At 34.6% G+C, this 22,574-nt stretch overlaps 1 protein-coding gene across 3 annotated transcripts; it reads right to left on the bottom strand.

Annotated features, from left to right (window-relative positions):
* Positions 1 to 455: 455 nt before the first annotated feature.
* Positions 456 to 20,413, bottom strand: LOC124372567 (dmX-like protein 1). 3 transcript variants are annotated; one of them, XM_046830969.1, is made up of 7 exons: positions 20,325 to 20,413; positions 17,351 to 17,594; positions 14,429 to 14,553; positions 13,797 to 13,944; positions 11,711 to 11,776; positions 1,829 to 1,889; positions 456 to 699 (listed from the first exon to the last, which is right to left on the bottom strand). In XM_046830969.1, exons 1-7 carry the CDS (start codon positions 20,408 to 20,410, stop codon positions 548 to 550), a joined length of 882 nt encoding a protein of 293 aa, XP_046686925.1. In that variant the 5' UTR covers positions 20,411 to 20,413; the 3' UTR covers positions 456 to 547. The 3 variants fall into 3 exon arrangements, with proteins under 3 accessions (XP_046686925.1, XP_046686924.1, XP_046686926.1); XM_046830968.1 differs by lacking the exon at positions 11,711 to 11,776 and adding an exon at positions 10,613 to 10,696; XM_046830970.1 differs by lacking the exon at positions 11,711 to 11,776 and having other exon boundaries at positions 457 to 699.
* Positions 20,414 to 22,574: the final 2,161 nt, after the last annotated feature.

The raw sequence follows: 22,574 nt of genomic DNA, 5'->3' as shown, positions 1-22,574 counted from the left end.
AGTAGGAATTAATTAAAATTCATATGTATTCAATTTCTTGGTGGACTTTTTTTATTGTTTTCCCCTCAGAATTAGAGACTAAACATCCAACAAGGTCTGGGTTTATATATTTATTTCTACTAAAAAGAACCTAAAAAAACTTAAATAATATATTATAACAACCTTATACTCCTAAGCAACTAAGTAAATAATAAGAAAATTACCAATAATTCAGGAAACAAGGGCCAAATAACCTTTTAAAAACTCATATTTTGCTCACATGATGTTCCTGGAACAAGCCCCGGGCAATACGTTTTGTTTGGGGTTCCAAATCCCTTGGGATGTTGGCCCGCCTGGCCATAAAGGCTTTACAATGTGGCCCTTGGGTAAAAAAGGTTGGTCACCCCTGATCTATAGTATTGAATTCAATAATTTTATTTTGACAAAACTCGTACTAGGTAACTAAAGATATTCTAGCTCTAGTACCACAGTGTGGGAACTTACAAAGAAGGGGCGGGAGCCCTGCGCACTGGTCCCGACCTGGGACTGGAAGAGTGAAAGGTTTCCATCACCGTCTGCGACACCGAACTTGTTGCCGTGCTGGCTGAAGCGCACACGAGTGACCTTGGCGAATGTGCCACTGGGGCGCGCCACTGTCACTGCTGCTGCGTGCCCCCACTCCCACATCTGCACCGAACCGTCTTGCGAGCCGGGTCAGATCTGCAACAACAGTCATGAATTCATTTTTACACCTAACCTTTTTCCTAGATCTATTGACTGTGATACAATTCTTTAGTAAACATTTATGAGCAATTCACTCAGTAACTAGTTTAATATGGAATTTTTAAAACGTACTTAGACATACATAGGGTGCATATTGTTGCAGTGTTCGTGGAACAGAGTTTAACTTGACTCTTATATCATGTTTTGCAAGTGTAGGAGCATTTTTGGTTCAAACTGATTATATTTCCAACGCCACACCAAGTTTGCCTTGTTGCCCAGATCCAGAAAACACAAATACATAGGTCTCAGTAACCTACTTCGGTCAAAAAACATTAAATTTTCATCCTTTGTCATCTACGATATATCTGGTGCCATTGTTTGTCTTGGTGTTGAGTTTGTCTTGTAGTCCCAATAAAGTAATTATGTATATACATAAGTATGACTGAGAAGTCTACTTTGGTCAAAATGTGTCTATTTACGGTGGTTTGAATTCACTTATAGTCCCACAGTTGAGTTTGCCTTATTGCGCAGATCAAAAAACTATAAAAATATGTAGTTCTCTGAATCTGCTACGGTCAAAAAGCGTCTACTTTCTGTTTTTATAATTTACTTCCGGTTTAAGATATTTCCAGTGACATAGTTGAGGTTGTCTTGTCCTGATGCAGAAAATCCTATCATTTCTGGTATAAGAGGGAAATCCTTAACAAGTTCATGCAACATTTCAAATAAACGTTTTGCATTTTAGAACTCTTGTTGTTTTTCAGACTGTAGTCTGGGAAGGAATAGATCGTTGAGGCATGTTAGTGTTTGTTTTCCCTTAAGCCACTATTAAAATGCCAAAATCACAAGGTAAAGGAAATCCACCAGTTTCAAATACCTCATGTGGAAACATTTACAGCTTTATTCATTAAGGTTGGTGTTAAAACAATATTTACAATGCATTAATGGTTTAACATTTTCTGCCTCTTCGATGAACTTCAACTGAAAGTGTCAACTGTGAACGTCAACGTTCTGTAACTCATTTTTGTTTGGATCCTTCACTTTTTTAAATAATTTCTAAGTTTCTTAGACTAAACTAAACGCTACCACGTGTACACACATCAGTGGAAGTGGTGTAAATACTCACACAGGGGAAGGAGTGGGTGAGCACTGACTCTCCTGATATTGTCTACTCTGTGTTTCAGCACCTGTGGGCAGAGTGAGTTGTCAGAGGCACAACTATACTGCACTAACTGTCGGTAGAGTTGTCAGACACACAACTATACTGCACTAACTGTCATTACAGTTGTTTCACATAAGTCAGTTATAGTTGACTCGGTTAATACAGAAACTTATCGCAACAGTTAACTTATCATCTCAATCACTATTTCATAGTTCAATGTAAAGAGATCCGCAACTTTCACAAAATCTCTTTATATAATTTTGTTATTAGTTAAACTGCACTTAATTATCTAGTCTAAAAATTTTTTTATTAACTAGCAGTTCATTAATTTGGCCTTAAAACAACAATGCTTGTACTCGTTAGATATTTAAATTTTAATTCCAAAAAGCTTAGACAACCACTTTTGCTGTAAAAGATTTTTATCAAGAAAAGGTTTTCTTCCTTCAAATAAAATAAACTAAATAAAGTTAACTTCTTGCTTCAAAAATAAAATAAAACTAAAAATTTAACCTTCTTATAAAACTAAAATAAAATAAAGATTATAATTTAATTTAGAATAAATGTACTTCTCTGTATTATAGATGAGGCCAAATATAACTGAACTAAAAAAAAACTTCCTGAAAACTTCTCAGTACCATTTGTCCCACAACCTGACACAAAGTTAAGTTGTATGGGCCTTTGGTTAGTTTACAATTTTATTATATTCAAATCCAAAGAATTGTCAATGTGATATTTTATAAAATGTTAGATTAAGTTATAGATTGCCCTTTTGCTATATTTACCACAATTGGTCTAAATTATTTTATCTATCTTTTAGAGTTTTTTTAGATTTTCTGGATTTTTTGTATGCTGACTTTGTAAGTTATTAATATAATTTAATATAGTGGATTTGACTTTGTCTATTGCTTGAATGTAAAGCTTAATGACAGTAAAATTCTTATTTATTTTATCTGAAAGATTGAAAATAAATTCAACTTTAACGTTGGAATTTAAATTTTAAATATTCCAAACTGTAACATTTAATGATTTTTGTTTACCATTAAAATCATTTTGAAATCCAATAGAAAATAGTTCAAAACCTTTTATTCTATACTCAAGTTTTAATAAATATATTATGCGAATGTTGACTTTAGCTTCATTTCACCTTCTGTTTAGTACAGCGTCTGATATTGGACGCTGTCATGTACTATATATTGTGATAAATTAACCCTTCCCACCATGTGCTATGTGTTATGTGAAATATATTATACTTGTAACTAAATTAATTTTTTTTATTGTACTTTCTCAAAAAAAAAGGGGTCACTACGTAGAATCTTCAATAACTACCAGAATCTATAAAACACCGAATTATTTTTAAACAAAGCCGGATGAAGTAATACAATTTTACACACACTCTACAGATTAAATAAGCTGTCAATCTTTATCAGGACTTCTCTCTGTCGCATTCAGGGGATGTTCAGTGAAGAGATGGACGAAAATCTTAAGGAAAGGTTAAGTTGTATATAAATTAAAAGATATTTCTTAAAATGAAATTAAGGATGAAAAAATTACCTAAAATAATGTGCCATTTGTAGTTATTGAATATTGGAGATTCAAATATCTAAAATGACGTGCACACATAAAGTACAAAAATGATCGAATCAATTTTGAAAAGTGTAAAAATTCATATACTTTATTTCTGATGGTTTTTTTATAGCCATGAATTCAAGATGATCCTAATTATTACTTTAAATGTTTGAAATTCCTTATGCACTGATACATTTTTCAATATTTCCTGTCATCAGAGAAATATGTCTTAAAAGACTGTGAATATTAAATTTAACACAGTATAAATCTGATTGTACTATGAACCATGAACACAATTGATCACAAATAATAATTTTTTAAATATTATATTTTTAAACGATAATAATTCCCAAAATTGTTAAGACTTTATTATTTTTAAAAAAAAATGTTTGTTCCAGCCTCATCAAGATTCGTTAAAAAGGATAAATAAATTAAACTTGACCTAAACTACACTTAAGATTTTGCTGTCTCTTCATACAAAATACCCCTGAAAACGACAAAAAAGTGCCCCATAATTAAAGATGTAGGTAAGCTATACAATCGTTTACAATTGTATCTTCCTGTGTGCCTTTGTTTAAAAATATAAAACCGTTCTGATATACAGCTGTTTTTGAAGACTCTATATTCTAGCTACAGTTAAACAAGTCTATGTTGATTTGTTTTTAGATAATAATTAATATTGTATTACATTATTCCAATAATCTAACCGTATTTGATAGGGCCTAAATTCTAGTCACATGACAGTCTTTTAATAGTTTTTTTTCTTTGGTCTGTGAACCACTGTCTCATTTTGAGACGTTTTCTTCTGACTTTAAAATTGGTTTTTGTATAGCCTACCATCAAACAGTCCAATGTACACATAACATTTGTATGGTGGAAAGGGTTTAATCAATGCAAATATTGGGTTTAGCTCCATTTTTACCTTCTGTTCAGTGCAATGGCTGAAATGGAGCTAACTAAACTCAATATTCACAATGAACCGGATCTGAACCATAGTGATGGATGGCTTTTGTCAATAAATAAATAAAAAAAAATAGCAAAAAAACACATTCACACATGATAGTACATATTTGCAATTTTTATATGTCACTGTAAAGTAGTTATTTTGCTAAAAACTTGTACATTGACAAAATACGGCCTGGCCAAATGCAGCGGCACTCTAAGGGTTAAATCGTTTGACCATTGTTTACTGAAATGGGTTGTTTCAATTAAATTAAATATTTGAAATTATTTAATTTTGAAAGAACCATGTGTAGAGAATAACAAACTCCTTAGTGGTCTTGGTTACCTGATAAAGCAGACAAAGACAGATGATAAAGACTGTTTCCAGTCTCCAATAACACTTCTACCCAATCCATCATAGACAGATCTATAAATTACTTCAAAGAGAATGTTTGTTTTACTCATACAAATTACGACATATTTGACAAATTTTCTTTCTGTTTGGTATTGGTATAAATTTATATAAAATTATAAATTATAAACCGAATTATATACGAATCCACTCAAATAATTTTAAACTACTAATTCGTCAAATAAAATAATTTATTGCTATTTATATTTAATTTGAAATTTAAAGTATTTAGAATTTCTATTATCTAACCCCTAAGTTTGTTTACATTTTAAAACTGATGTACAAGCCTGATAACCAGAAAATGTTGCAGTGGCATAAATTTGATTGTATGCAAAATTAACCATTATAAATAGATGGATCAGATTTAAATCCAAGTATCGGTAATAACAATTTTTAATATTAAAAAAATTCACAAGTTGTTTGTTTTTTTAGGAAGAAGAGATAATTTTTTGTTCGTTTCTCAAACTATTTTTGTGTTACAGTACTTGACATTCCATTTTAATTTTACTATCTGAAAGCCAAAAATTAAATTTACTACATTACTTGATTTCCGCTTCCTTTGCAGTTTATTATATTTCCAATCAATCTATAGACTAATAGAAGTAGACAATGTACATGCTTATAAACTAAACAATGGTACAAATGTACTCTTTCGAGTAATAAAATGTTTTTGCATTATCTTAACATTAACTATGTTTTAAACATTACACATAACATAAGCTACAAAAGTTATTTTCTAGAACTATTTACAGGAAATCATTAGGTCGTATATACAAAAGTAAATTGTGAACTACAAAGTATCTATGAAGAATTTACGTCTACGTAGATACAGACAGTTTTTAGAGAGCAATAATGAGAAAACCGTGAAAAAAATGTCATAAATAAAACACAAAAACTTCAATCAGTAAAACACACTGAAATAACAATTTAAACATGCGATGGGCCTGCCAAAAAGCCTGAATTAAATTTCGATAATTTATCGGAGAAGATGATAATACACAGTGAATATTACTTTTATAACAATCATTACTGACACGCTTACTTAGTGATGCCCCAACTGATAATATCTAAATATTAATTGTGAATATGTGTACATTGAATGTCTTGTGTCTTTAATCTGAAATAAACAGTGAATTGAACAGTGTTTACTTGTTGGGAGTTAGTTACAAGGCACAAACAAGCTCTGTTAGTTTTCCTACCCTCCCTTATGTAAGACCCACAAACGGCAATAAACAGCCAATGTAATGTCAATAATATTTAATACAAAGCCAGAGAAAAAAAACTGCAGACACACACACACACAGAACTTGAAAAAAGAAAAGCTAACGAAGGCCATGCTTCTTCATGTAAACGGAGGCAAATTCCAGAAGCAACTCAGTTTCACTTCTTCAGAATGCAAAGGAAATGTACCAGTCTTTATGACCAATATAAAAAGCGGTTTTAAAATATTTACCAACTTCAAATATACGAGATGTCAACAAATATAGATAATCGTACTAAGCTACTCAAGTGATCCACCATTATTTAGATCTTCCAAAATCTCACTGAGCAGACTGTAACTGCTTAGACGATGTACAGGGTTTGTTCAGAAAGTAGTCAAAGATCCTGTTTTCAACAATATTGTAAAAGGTAAACGTAAAGAACGTCTTACTTCATCAGGAGAAGTTGGGGCTAAGAGGCCCTTTATGAGACAACCTGGGGATCAACGGTTTAAAAGGGACTTCGGAACCACCACCAACAGCCAGGCAGGCGGCTGCTTGCAAAGACAGGATCGCTCAGCAATCACCCATCCAAGCAGCAACCTCGCTCAACGTTGTCTGATGTGTTTATCTTGCGATAAACCGCTGTACCCGCTACCCTGTGCCATTGGCACTATTGTGTGTCAGAGCACGTTTGGATCAGTGTGGAAATCTTAGAGGGAGAAGTCAGCTGAAAAACGGTGGATCGCTCAGTCTTCTTCTGTTAGCCGGAGAGTAAGGAAAGGCGTTTCCATAGAAATCATTATTTGTGTTAAACTTGGCAAGAACGTGACGGAAATTACTCTAATGTTCAAAGATAGTTTTTAAAGAAGATTATCTGTCTGAATGCCAATTGCTCCAGTGGCATTTTAAAACATCGGAAAAAGGTTGACACAATGAATATAGCATGGCCATCACAGTAATAGTGTCATGAACAAACAACATTTAAATTGACTATCTACTTCTCTTCCAGAGAGTATACTGGTCTTGTTACTAGAAACTTTTGAATTACTCTCTTGATTGTATTTCCTGATAAGCTCCTGAGGTTGTCTGGGAGGATTTTTTGAATTTTTGGCCAATGTAAAAAGGTTTTTTCCAATAAAGTGCGATCCAATTTTGAGGTAAGATGTATCTGGAGGTATGGCGAGTGTGGTAGTTACGGATATCCCCATTTGTTTGTAGGTTTAGCCTGTCGACATGTAAGTTGGCTTCATAGATGTACTGTGAATATGCCAAGTGACGGATTGAGCATCCTTTCAATGTCACAATTGGACATACCAAAAATTGTCATTCATAAAATCATTACCAAAAAGTTGAACAAGCAGATTGATCTGTTTGGCCAGACGACTCAAAATACGAAAATTTGCATCACAACAACGCACGGGCCACAGCGCCTTCCTCATCATTAACTTCAAAGCCAAAGCTGTCAACTTCTTTTAGTTTAAATGTCTGAAAGAACCCATGCAGAAGACTCTTCAAGACACGTATGATGTGTATTTAAATAATTATCCTGTGCAATATCAATGTTCTATGATCACTGCATGTAAAGTTACTTGACAATTTAGGACTTCCATGGGCTCACAAAATGGCTGCCACGGAAATCCAGCATTCAATAGCGGATTTCTCCCTCTACCATTCCCAACCGATCTAAGCACGCTGTATGTATAGGTATTTCGATTTTCAATGTCAGGATAAACTCTTTACATCTTATTTTTCGTGAACGTTACTTAATTTAATTAAAAACCAATGTGAATAGGACAGTTTTAGTACAGGAAATCCCTAAAACCAAGGCTCAAAGTGAGTTACATTAAACCCAGCACTAGAAAAATTTAAATGGTTAATTATGATTTAAAAACTGGCATGCTTTACACAGCTGTAACTAGATATTCGACCTGTTCTTTCTTTCTTCTTGATCGCAGATTATATTGTGACAAACCGTAAGCGTGTAATGTCTTCTAGAGAGTTCAACAGCCACAACCTCATTACAATTGGACACTTCTTCATTTACCTGTGCGAAGAGAAGGAACATTACATTTGCTCCGAAAAAGAAGTTCACGTTATCCGTTACGGAGAACATTATGAAAGGTTTGCACGAGGAAACAGACAAGAGAAGCTTAGCGAGTTCACTGCAACAGCTTCAACACTACGCAGAGCTACGAGCGCGGCGAAATACTCAACCTTTACTGCAGCTTAGCACTTGAAGCGATGAAGAGATTCTGCTTCAACAAGAGTGGCAAAGCTAGCAACTGGACTGACCTTCAGAGAAATTATGTAATCCCAATTACTTTCCGTTTCAACAGCGAGAACCGCTTGGTTGTTGAGAGTGTACTGTGCAGATCTTCCCTGATGTTTGGAGAAAAATAAACAACATAGCATCAAACATCAAACATTTGAGTACACCAAATTAACACTACTCACATTTAAATTAATACACTTCATTCAACCTTATACGAATTTATTTTGTTTAACTCATTGTTTGTATTTTTCTTTATTAGTCCTGTCATGGCTTTCAAACCAAATTACAATAAATTCTTACAAGAGTATTTCACGTAATACAACAAGAACAGTGATTGGAACAATTAATTAAGGTTTGTTTGGTTGCCAATAGTCAGTATAACAGAATGTCTAACATTTGCCGTTGTTATCACATGTTACAAAAACACTGCGTTTCGAGGATCGGAAACTATACTTTTCTTCAGATGTAAATAAAAACTATAAGATAAAAGGTTAAACATACGTACAATATGAAAAACTAATCAATTAATTGTTGTTCACGCTTTTATATTTATGAAATGCAAACGTGTCAATAACTAAATCTTCAATTGAACATCAAGAATGTATTTAGAGAAGGAGTTGAATTTTCTTTTTCAGACAGAGCAGATCTTGTGTTCAAACAAAAATAGGCACCCTGAGTCTGTCATAATTGCAAATAATTGCAGAATAAATATTAGAAAACATCCCGAGTTGGAAAACAAAGACAAAGAAAATCGGTAGAGTAGACAGAAAAATTAAATATTAAAATCAGTTATAGAACCCAAAGCACTCTTAGACAAAATCTCGTATAAAGCAAGTAAAAAATGGCACGCAGTACTCAAAAAACTGTTTGTAGTATAACATTTTCATATCCCATATAATAGCCTACATATGTAAGACAAAAAGACCACTAAATGTGAGAGCTAGAGAACAAAAACACAATAAGAGAAAAGAGCTAGTGGAATAGATTAAAATTACTCAAAATCACCAATCTGTAAATCATTATATGAAGTCGGGTGAAGCCCACATAACACACTGTGAAATTAATTTTGACAAATGTAAATGAATTAAGTTTCACAAATAAAACCAACCACTAAATCCATTTTCTGTTCATGATAGGCCATTTTGAGAGCCAATATGAAAAAAGAATTCAAAACACAAGTTCAAGAAAACAAACCTAAGGCCAAAAAAATCTGCCCTTTACCCCTTCATAACCACCTGCATATTGTTATTTTGTTTCATTGACGAGTAAATTAAATAGTTTATAACTTTTTAAGTATGCTTCACCTTGTCTTAAATATTTTTGTACCTATAAGAGGATAGATTACAATCCTCAAAATGTACTGATCTATTTTTGTAACATGCATGACTCCCTATGGAACTGTCAGCTAGCTACTCCTTTGCTGCATTTATAAGATACAAATTTTTTCCTAATTATGTTTTAGGCAGATATTTTATTTAAAAAAAAAACTGGTCTATTGCAACTTGTTTTGTGCAATCGGGTCATACAACTGTATTGGCTCGGTATTGTATTTTCTGAACTAAAATCTCAATTTTTAAATCAACAAACTGTTATGTCATTTCATCTGAAGTATATTTCTAGTAGTATTTCTGTATCGGTGGTTATCGGATATTTGCCTCTATTACAAATACGCACTACAGGATTCACAAGCAGACAAGCGCAAAAGTTACAAAACGACAGTATCTCAACAGCAACATACACATTTTTTGTCAAACAACTGGAAAACCAGAAGGAAATCAATATGGTTTCTAAAAACGCAACATAAATATTTGTAAGTAAAATGTAAAACAAATAATTGAAAATGAGACAATAGAATTAAAACAGCTGTAGAGAAAAAAAATTAAACTTGCCTAAAAAAAAGTGAACGAAGAAGTTTATTATGCAGTTTAGTTACATAGGTAATTACAGAGCTCCTAAGTTATTTCCAATTTTTGATAAAGAGAACGGAATAAACGTTGAAATTCAAAGAAATTGTACACCGAACATTTCTGAAGTTTGTTCAAACCCTTTGAACAGAACCACAAGTAAATTTTCTCAAACTTATAAGAAAATAAATCAACTCAAAGAAGCAACTAATCTAACACATATTGCAATCAATTCTTTAAAAAAATCTAAAAAAGACATCAACTATCGCGTTAAAAGAAGTACTTGAACCACTTTTTGAAAGTAAGTATGAATAAAACACCTACTGGTCTGATATTTTGCATTTCAATTAAATGCATTGAAAATAACTGTAAGTAGGGAACCAAAGAAGCAGCTAGAGTTGTTTATTTATTTATGTAACAACGGCTCCATGCAGAGACATGAGGGCTCACCGGTCTCAAGAGATGGCGGCTGCGGTCAATGACCAACTGACAGAAAGCAGGGTCGTGCGACCCGGGGAAGTTGAGCCCTTTCATCTGCGAGGCCGCGGCCACGGACAGACAAACACACAGTGACAGAGACAGACGTACCAAGCACAGACCAACACCACGTTACATTATGTCACACCACGTATCTGCGGAAACGCTTTTCTCTCCGGATCATGGTGTCAGTTTGATTCGTTTTTTTTTTAACATTTGAAGCAATTTTTGAATGATTTCATGTGAGTGAAGTCACGGGGAGACAAGGCGTTTCCGCAGACAAATGGATGGAATGAAGTAAACCCTCTGTAGTAGTTGTGTCGTTAGTGAGGCTGAATTAGTGAGCAAGGCTGAAAGAAACGGCAGAAATAATGTGTTACAAACATTTCCACGTACTTGATCAAAAACTTAAAAATGGATCGTACAATGTATAATCGTGTAATTTCCAATAAAATTTTGTTTTGCCTATTTATATAATTTTTTATATACAGTGGAAATTTATTTTCACCTGATGATCTGAGGGAAAATTACAATATACGGTTTGCTTACATTATTTCTGCCATTGGAAATCAGAAAACGTGTTAATAATAATAAGCAAGAGTGTTAATAAAAAAAAGTTGCATTGTGTAAAATTTCAAACTCGCACTTGATTGTTGTTGACACAATTTTAGAATTGAAATATAAATAATGTTTTCAAACAGAATTTTTGTCAGATATAAAATTATAATTAATATTATTAATTTTTAACTTGGAACCAAATTCGTGGATTATAAATTGGTAGTACAGCTAATGACCACAAATAGCTAAAAATTATTGTTTCCAATGAAGAAAAAGTGAACCAATGGGTAGGCACTTTAATACATAGTCCCGCTTAATAATATTATGATTAATTGATCCATAAACAAAGTGATAAACCAAATACAAACGTAGGGTGTCATGTTTAAGAGACAACTGAAATCAATATTTGTTGTTATGGCCGGTGAGTGTGCACAACAACCAAGTGCGGTCCAAGATAGAACAGTAGGGGAAGAGACAGACGAGACGCGAGCGCGTCAGCTCACGTCAGCTTACCGGCAGAGCTTTCCCCCCGCCCTTGCTTGCACCTCCACCCGCGCCATTCGCCGCCTCCGTCTTCACCTGTCCAACACACAGAGTGGCACCAGTCGTGAGAGGCGAGGCTGCTCCGCCGCTGTCGCCAGCGAGACAGTGCCACACAGAACCAGAACATACCGTCGGGCACGCGTGCACACATTTAGTCCCGTCGGTGGCAGTTTCGTTAAAAATGGTGTCGGTAACACTGAGTTTATTATTGGTTTAATGTTTGTTCTTAATTCAAACTTCGAAAAAACTTTTTCTAAAACAGTTCTTGACTAAAGGATAATCTAATGAGGATGAATAAGAGGGACATCACAAAGAAATTTATTGAGAACTGGAAAAAATCCATCTGTGGTACAATAAAAAAAAATCGAACTAATAATTAAAAGCGAATTTCATTCCAAATGCATTTAACCTCGACTAGTAATATAAAAATAATTCATCTGAAACACTTTTTAATTCTTTGCCGTTTCTCCAAAAGTCAATAATTTTTCCTCGCAGGGTTTCGCAAACAGGATGGGTATGTTCTGATTCTGCTTGGCCAAGTTACAGAGAACATGCAATGAGTTACACGAGGATTGTCACCAAGTGACTATTATGTGACTTGTAGATCTGAAATCAACCAATGTGTATTACAACTTCTGTTATATAGTATAAATTATTGTAATTAGTAAGGTTTACGCCATAGTGAAACAGGTTAATTATGAGTGGGCTGTGAAATTAATAACCCCTTAGCAATGACATGTGAAATCCAAACAAGTCCATGAACTCCAGGATGTACGTTTTCTATGAATAAAAAATAGCAATTTTCACATGCTGGCCAGAATAAAATGTCAATAAAAAGATTGTTAAAAATGATTGTGTGCATTGTAAAAATATATGGAAATTGTGTTTTGTTAGTAAAGAAAATTTAACCAGATATTTGTAAAACTGATAATTTAGACGCACAGAAAAATTTAAAAACTATAAAAGGTCGTTATAAACGAATAAAAATCAAACTATATTATAAAAAATACAAAGAAATTAAACATAAAACCTTAACACACAGGCTACTCAAAGTAGTCGCAAATCTACTGAACAAAAGTAATTCCCACATCTTAAAACACAAAAATGCCAAGAGGAAATCAAAGTTTCTTAGAACAAGTCTAGCCAAAGCTTTCAAACCATCCAAGTTCTACAGAAATGCTGTGAACGCTAAGGTACTTTCTTCAGAATACACACAAATTACTCCCATTTTGCACACAAAAACGTACAACAGAATAGGATAAAACCAAACTTCAAGTGTCAAAAAATTAGTGTCACACTGAAAATATTTTAGAGTAAATAAAATTACTATCAAATTGTGTAGTTTATTACATAAACAGTACCAAATTCAATTTGAATCATCAGATTAAATAGTGATCATTGTCCTGAAAAATCAAAGCAGCAAGAATACAGGAAATATTCACTAACATACGTTTGATCATTCAACAATAGTGTACTAAAGAGTATCATACTTTATAATTGACTCTTCGGTCACTTTGGTAAACTGCTGAACTGTTGCAAATGTCCGCATGAACCATGCCAAGCTTCAGTCAGCTTCTGTTGGCTTACAAGTGTAAAGCTTGAACATGCGTGGAGTGCAAAGGATCATGGGCACAGCCATGCAAGTACGTCAGGGTATCACACTGAGACTGCAATATATAGACTTGTTTTCGATGACATTTCATCAAGTCTACGTTTACTAATTTGTCAGTATGGACTTCTTATGGGGGGGAGACGAAATACAACTGACACTGAATTATACAGAATAAATCTCACACAAATGCAAAACATAAGTCATTGTGAAGTTTGTAGAAACAATCAATCAAAACACAAGTATCAGGTACAATGATCTGCAGCTGACTCACCTCAACTCTAGTGATTACACACAACAAAGTATTCATAACCTCATTTTAACATTAGTTTCTTTTGTTCGCAACTCTAAAAATATAATCTGTTAAAGACAATCCTGTGAATGAAATGAACACGAAATATGTAACGCACTTCACTGGAACACACGTATACATATGGTGTGACTTACCACCGAGGCCCCACGTCCCGTCTGCCCCGCCAAGCCCCCCTGAGGGCTGGTGGCCCCACCAGGGTTGTTGGCGGGGTTCTGAACCACTGGTTTGTCGGTGGGTGTCTGAATTACCAGAAATCCGCTAGTAGGCAGAAGTTCCGGTTCCCTAAAAGGTAAAGTTTTACAAATAACATTATTTTTGGTTAATTGTTGATACACAAGTTATACAACAAGGTGATAAATAAAAAAGCAGTCCTGAATTTTGAACAGTAGAAATCCTACACCAAAAATAAATAAATTATCCTAAAATGTTTTAAAGTAATGTTAACAATCTTGCAAGTTCGAGAAACTTTTGCTCATTAGTACCAGGTATGTATATAGTAACAACAACCATGCACTTTTTTACTAATTTTTGCTGAAACATGAAATTGAAATTTTGTACAAGAAATCGGTTTCTAAATGTAACACAAAAATAAAAGTGGCTCATGAATTGAAGCTTGTGGTACTCCATACACAGTTTTTATAGACGATCGTGCATTATTAGAATTTGTTCTGTGTTACACAAGGTACTTAAACAAGTCGTCTCCTTTTTGTGAGATATGAACTCAACCTCTAAATTGAGATGAAACAGCTGAGTTGAGATGACTTACTTGTTGAGACTCATGAGGTCCAGTTCACACTCATCTTCCAGCCAAGACGGCATCTCAAGCAACAGCGATATGTCCATCTCTTGCACCTCTCGTGGCGTGGCCAAGGCGAGCAGACCCGTACTCACCTAAAATATAGAGAGATTAAAATGTGAATCTTCTAATCTGTATCAATGACCTCCTCAAGAAACAAATCAAGAACTAATAGACAAGGAGTGAAGCAGGTTGACATGCTTGGTATTATGAAGTGATTTGTATAGCAGAAAATATAAAGGCATGTGTCAAACAAAATAAAGTATAAATTTCTCTATATTCAAGATCTTCCCTTAAAAATTTGGCAAGAAAGATCAGAAAAGGTTCGGCCAGGCTTGCCAGACTAACTAGTTCCATATCACGTTCAATAGACAGTTTAATTGGTTCATTTACTTGTTTTGTTTGGAACAGCTCGTAACATTGAGCATCCAAACAATCCAAACTATTAATTTGTCCTGCTTGAACACCAGAATTGGAAGGAGTAGGCTCTTGGTCTTGCAAAATAAACTGTTATGATTTTAAGATATCACTGAAGAAAACTACTTGTAATGCTGTGTCCATCTTACCATACATCACTGTAATTTTCAAGTTTTGAAAAGTAATTTTTTACCCAATCTACGCTGAAAATAAAAGCAATATTTTTGCTAAACTGCAGTAAAATTAGTTTAATGTCAGTGTAGGTGAAATCTGGAGAGAACAACAACTTTTCTTAATTTTGAGTTGAAAGTACAGCAGCAGTAAAGTCACTTCTACTGGAGTAGTATTTTGTTTATTGAGAATTCGTTGTAGTTCATTACAATGGCCAAAAGTTGCAGCACATTTCAGGTAAATATAAGCTAGAATAAACATGCACTTTAAAGCTGCCAGTCAGATATGACCAACATGGCAATTCAGAAAAAATAACAACAGATAACGTGTTGCCAATTAATTGTTATATTCCTCTTTTTTTAAAGAGTTACACGTTAATAAAGTGTTTCGTAATACGAGGTCCGACAATAAAGTAATGAGACTGATTTTCTATACAAGATGTGGCAATCCTGCAGGCTTGTATGGGTACAATATCTTTAAACCTTGATCTATAAGCTGCTTCTAGTCCAAGTGGCACATCGATGCAACTGCTGAGTTGTGTTGTAATAAGTTAACACGTGTTTGTGTCTCTCGTCACAGAAATGGAACCGCGGATAATATTGCGCAACGGTATGCCATTTCTTTTTGCGTTAAATTGGGTAAAAACGTAACAACAACTTACGGTAAGCTTCAGAAGGCTTTTGGAGAGGAGTTTATGACAAGTGCTCAAGTTTTTCGTAGGCGTAAAATGTTTAGTGAAGGCAGAAAAAATGTTGAAGATGAAAACCGAAATGGACTACCATCAACTTAGATGGATGTCAACTTGACCAGGGTGCGTAAACTCATACGATCTGATCTAAGATTATCCGTGAAAATGATTGTAAAAGAACTGAACATCAACCGATAAACTGTTTGTCTAGTAATAACTGAAGATGTTGGTATGAGAAAGATTTGTACAAAGTGGTCCCCAAAAATCTCAAACCACAACAGCGAGAAACACAGGAAAATGTGGCAGCCGATCTGTTAAAGCAGACGGAAATCAATCCAGAATTGTTGAGAAGTGTTATCATTAAGTAAGATATTACAGAAGATGAGTTACAGAAATGTTACCATCAATGGCAGAAGCGCTGGAAAAAGTTTGTGTAATCAGGAGGGAACTACTTTGAAGGAGACAACACTAAACTTGACTGTAACGATAATCAAAATTTTTTTTCACATTAGTCTCATTACTTTATTGTTACACCTTGTATATGTGAAGGTGAGGCAGTTTTCAAATGGTTAATTGATAGATTAGAACATAAAAATGTGAAAAAAACTTATACTCGTAGAAGAGGTTGACAAGTTGAAACGTTTTTACACTGGATTATGAAACCATCCATAAAATGGTTTTTAACCTGTTGAGTCCCGGGTTATGGCAGCACAGGGGCATCTGCTGGCCCGGGTTTTTTCTGGCACTTGGTTACTACTTTGCATTATAGTTATTTTTTGCATCTGCATAATCATATACTCATAAGTTTTATTTTTATGTTTATTTATTTTATATTATTGATATTTCTAAATTCAAATATACATATTTAAATATTTCACCCAGGGATAGGTAATTGGAGGTAGCTTTCTACGTTTGGGGTTAGGCCTACATTCAGTTCCTTCATTCATTACCAGTAAAGTCATTTCTGGGATTATAATTTTTGAACTACCTCGTTTATTACCAAGTCAAGACTATCCAAAGTAGGCTTATTTTTGGACGATTATTAGAATAAACAGTATCACCTGATGGTCCTGGTACTGGTTCATCGAGATAACCTAAATCGTGGTTGAAGAGTCTGCATCACGAACTAGTTCACTAAAAATAAAATCACCACTTCTTACACGACTGAAAATATCCACATCACTTTCGTCGTCACTATCAGATAGTTCACTAAACTCACTGCCCAATAATTCATTAATATCTTGATCAAACAACTCATGCTTACGCGAAGCCATAATTATTGTGTACAAAACAACAGCAACCGGCTGAAACGCCTCGACGTTTAGAGTAAAAACAGGCTGCCAAGTATCGTAGCGCGAAACAAAATATACCTCACGAGAAAGCCCAGTGTTCTCCCGAGTAACCCGGTATATTGAATGTCATTTAATTTAGCGAATTGAGTTGAAGAAAACGCAAAAATAAAACGCTCTGTGTGCGGCCGCAACAGTACGGCAACGGGCCACGACTGCACACTTGCCTCAGTCGCAACTGTGCGGCTACGGGATCCAACAGGTTAAACACCTTCCCACCCACAGAATTGACATGTAAAGTACTGTAATCCGAGAGAAAGTACTAACATTGTTGAGGCAGAAAGCAGTGATGGAGTCCTGTTCCTTATGGATGATTCGGACAGGTTCAGGCAGGTTGTGGCCTGCGGCGTCGGGCCTGTCACGTTCTCGCACGCTCTCCACCAGCTCTGTGATACTGGGCGCACTGCGTCGTTTGCCGAACACACAGCGGATGAACAGCTCTTGCACCGGCTCCTGGCGCACCAGGTAGCTCCAGAGTCTGCGTGCCGGTGCAGCGGACCAATGCCTGGGGCTACAACAGGACACCAAGCTCAGTCTCTGGATATGTATTAACACACCATTTTTTTGTTTTGTGAAGTGTAAACCAAAGTACTCATTTAGATCCTCTGAGCACTTAAACTGTACCCCAACAAAAAAATATTTTTATACTAAAAACAAATTTTTTAATAAAAATGCAAAAGCCTAACTTAAGTTACATTGATTATTTGAAATTTCATCCAAGAATTTAGACTTCAAGTTCATACTTAGCAGTATTATATATCATTGTCTGTTTTGAGTCATAAGAGCAAAACGCCTAAAAGTATTGTATTGTTATTAAAAGCAGCAAACAATGGACACTGTAAAACATATTACTAAGAGTCTCAGTATTACATGGTCTGTCAATAACTTGCAGCACAACAATGGCGTAAGCTATATACATAGCAAGAACGGATGATTGCAGCCAAATACATCATGATTGATGACATGTATAGAAACAAGAAGATATTATTACATTTGCTTAAGAGGCTTGCGGAGATGAGAAATATTTTTAATTGCTTTCTCGAGCCTAGGGCCATATAAAAACCTTTTGCTGACAGGATTGAGATTTTACTTATATAAAGTTACTCATCGTTTGATTTAATAGCGTTTAGCAATTCGACAATCAAGAGTCTGAAGGTCAAGTACAGTACTTCAGTTTTGTACTTGACCTACAGACTATAGTCTTGTACCAATTTTATTCATAATATAGTTTGATACTTATATGCAGAAGGTACAAACTTGAAAAAAAAAAATACATTAAATTATTTCTTTAATTAAAGTAAAAATTACAAAATGAAGCAGAAAAAAGTAAATTTAGAGTGTTTTTGTGCTATGATTTTTCAAAAGCTGTAACAAAATCAAAGCACTTGCCCTTAAAATTTAATTTTGTTACACAATTAAAGCGATGTATTTTCAATGTTATAACGTTAATGACTTTACTAATGGAATAAGTTCAATGAGATGTTGGTGCACTCACGGAAGCATTGTGTGAAAAGGGCTAAAAGTTCAATCCCCCACAAGCCACACAAATTCCAGTGGTGGTGCACACACGGAAACGTATAAAGAGGGCTAAAGTTCAATCCCCCACAAGCCACACAAATTCCAGTGGTGGTGCACACACGGAAACGTATAAAGAGGGCTAAAGTTCAATCCCCCACAAGCCACACAAATTCCGATGGTCGCGCACACACGGAAGCATTGTGTGAAAAGGGATAAAACTTCAACCCCCCACAAGCCACATAAATTCCGATGGTGGTGTACCCACGGAAATGTTGTGTGAAGAGGGCTTAAAGTTCAATCCCCATTGGCCACACAAATTCCGATAATAGTACACCCACCATGATTAGAATTCATGAAATTTTCCTTATTCAACATCAATATTTCTTATACACAAAAGTGTGCTGTATCAAATAAGACTGCCTATTCGGCACCACTTCTTCTCCAGAACACTATGTACATGAGTTCTGCACAGTGCTTTCATTAAAAAACACTGCACTGATATACGAGTAACTACTAACCCATAATGATGTTTATATATACATACCACCTCATACAACCAGGAACATATCAGAAAATTACCAAAAGAAATTAAACTGAAAAATATGAAGTTTATAGAGAAAGTTAACGTAATTTTTATACATTAAACTCACACTTGTTTAGGTGTTTAAATATAATGCAGTAACAAACACTGAAGTAAAATTAAAGACCAAAGGAATGCACAGTTTCACTAACCAGGAGATGGTATACATTGAGAGGGTTTGTCAAAATAAAAAAGTGGGGGTTTGTGGAAAGTGAGGTGGAAGTGTGAAACAGGAAGTCCATTTGACCTGTAGACACAGAGTGCAAATGATTAAATACAAGTCGAGCTGGAAACAGCCAAACGATTTAATACGTAGTTATAAAGGGTGATGAAGAGGAAAACAACAGATTTCATAAACATAATATTATAATGTCTCTATTAAAGCAAACTCCAAATTGTCAAATCAAAAAATCTGTCTATTACAATGAAAACTTAGTTATTTCAAACTTTAACGAGCAATAACTGTTTAAAATTTTAATTTGTACTGAAAAAGTCTTTAAATAGTTTGGCACTTGGTGCAATGTTAACTGCCTGAAATATAAAAGTAAGTGCTAGAATATTTGTATACGTGTTTTGTGTGATGTAAATAAATGATATATTACGAATTTTTGTATTCTAAAATGTCAGTGATCTTTTTGGTTCTTCATAAATTTGAGAGAATTTCGCTTGGTGTGAAGACCATGCTCAACTAAAAAAAATCCATGCTAAAGACTTGGATGTGAATATTCTTAACCAGGTTTTTTTTCTGAACATATTTTAAAGCTCAGATGTGAAAACCAAACCACTCAAACAATATGGAGACAACTCATACACCATTATGGGAATTACAAAATCACACAAATGAATTGCTAAAATCAAATGGGTTTGACAAAAACCAACTCGCAAACTTACCAAAAATTAAGAGAAATAATATAGGATTCTTCTTCCGTTATGAGCTCTATAAAACCAAAGTTTACTGAATCAAACTAAATGATAAAATTAATGCTGCAAATTTACTATACTCCAAACAATAGAAAAGTACAGCTAAATAATGTCAATATTCAACAAGAGAAATACCTTGGAAGCCTATTTTGTAAACTATAAATAACAAGGAGGTTGTCGCAGACTACAACCGATATGTATATCGCATAATCTCATACTCACCACTTGAAGAAAGGATCAGTGTCATAATCACTGTACAATGAATAATAAATTTTACTATGACAAAGTTTTAACATTAAAAAATACATATTTTGTGTTGCCTGAAAATACTACCTCACAAGTAATTTTAAATTAAAATAATCCATCACATTACTGGCATGTGAACACATGTATATTTTCAACTATCAAACCGTTAACCAAAATTAACTTATGTTTACAAGTTAGCTTATGTTTGCAAGTTAGCTTATGTTTGCAAGTTAGCTTATGTTTCAAAAAATAATTTTATGTTTAACACAGATTAACCTGGCTTAACCATTACATGAAATATAGCAATCAAAGTTCCACACGTACACTATTCACAACCATATGTTATTTATCTGCAACTGATAGTCATATCAACTAAGCACTGTTTCGACCTCTACGATCGTGCGTTTGCAAGATTTCTCGCATGCGATCATACATTTTACTCTTTAGAAAATATATCTTTTAAGAAATTCAATTTTGAGTTTTTTTTTTAACTTTAAGAAAACTAAATTTATGTACAACTTGAAGCAAATTGAAATATATTTTGCATTGCAAATAACATGCTATTGAAAAATAAAATGGAAAAATTTTATATTTAACCCATTAGAGTTATTTCAAGCTCGTTAAGTAGCTAAGAAGCTTCCGGTTCCAGAGACACAGGGCAATCAGTATAGATCGCGCTGAGAACCTGTGGCAAAGCCAACACAGAGGAATGAGACATGTGGTGGAACAATCATTAACATACTTGAGAAAGAGGCTCTAGCACTGTTCCAGCCATTACCAGCTGAAGCGGAGAGGAGCATTTCCTTCAAGTTTATGCTTGTTAATATCCTTTGACGCTGAAGGAACTCCACCTACTCCAACAATCACCTCCACAGATCTATCAATTGAGTTAGGAGGCATCCATAGGTTTTACACTGAAGGAGCTCCACCTACTCAAAAATCACCTCCACAGATCTATTGATTGATTAGGATATCCTTGGAGGGGACACTGCTATTAAATGAAGGAGCTCCACCTGAGACCCCACCTACTCCAACAATCACCTCCACAGATCTATCAATTGAGTTAGGAGGCATCCATAGGTTTTACACTGAAGGAGCTCCACCTACTCCAACAATCACCTCCACAGATCTATTGATTGAGTTAGGGGTCATCCATGGATGTGACACTGAAGGAACCCCACCTACTCCAACAATCATCTCCACAGATCTAGTGATTGAGTTAGGGGTCATCCATGGAGGTGACACTGAAGGAACCCCATCTACTCCAGCAATCATCTCCACAGATCTATTGATTGAGTTAGGGGTCATCCATGGATGTGACACTGAAGGAACCCAACCTACTCCAACAATCATCTCCACAGATCTATTGATTGAGTTAGGGGTCATCCATGGAGGTGACACTGAAGGAACCCCACCTACTCCAACAATCATCTCCACAGATCTATTGATTGAGTTAGGGGTCATCCATGGAGGTGACACTGAAGGAACCCACCTACTCCAACAATCACCTCCACAGATCTATCAATTGAATTAGGAGGCATCCATAAGGTTAACTCATCAATATTTGCAGATTTTCAGATGTTCCATCCTACTGTACAATCAATTCAACAACTTCCCCTAACAACATACTTCAACAATTCCTTATGAATGACTTTTGTTCACTGCAAAATAGAATTTATTGCTGATGGGTATCTTGTAAAACAACGTGACAATTTTGTTGCACTTACCGAATAATTAAATTGAACAAAGTGTCAGAACAAGTATCAAACAAAGAATGTAAACTTTAGGGTTATGCATGTATGTTCACGGAGATGGAGCAAAAGTTTATTATAAATAATTCTACTTCTATGTGCTTCACACATCAGAAGGTACACAAGTGGCAGGGACAAGATAAAACTGCGATATTGGACACGTAATAATGGTCTAACGTTTATCTCTGGCATCAAGTATTACCAAATCAGAGAGAATGGTAAAATATAAAATTCTTTTGGCTATGACATTTTAAATACAATATATTGCTATTTTACTCTTGATATTATTGATGAAATTGGTGAAGATGTGATATGATATGATTGTTTAAGATTGTTACCTCCACCAATGAGTTGAAAATTTGTGTACATTTTAAATAAATTCTCCATGCCTTAACACCATTTCATCATTATATTTAATCCAAGTGAACTTTTCCTTGGGTTTTTGCAACATTCCTAACTAAGTAACTTGCTGTTT

Source organism: Homalodisca vitripennis, unplaced genomic scaffold (assembly GCF_021130785.1).
Source record: "Homalodisca vitripennis isolate AUS2020 unplaced genomic scaffold, UT_GWSS_2.1 ScUCBcl_3510;HRSCAF=9079, whole genome shotgun sequence".
Lineage (NCBI taxonomy): Eukaryota > Metazoa > Arthropoda > Insecta > Hemiptera > Cicadellidae > Homalodisca > Homalodisca vitripennis.
Note: the sequence above shows the minus strand (reverse complement) of the source record. Positions and strands in the feature narration are given on the sequence as shown.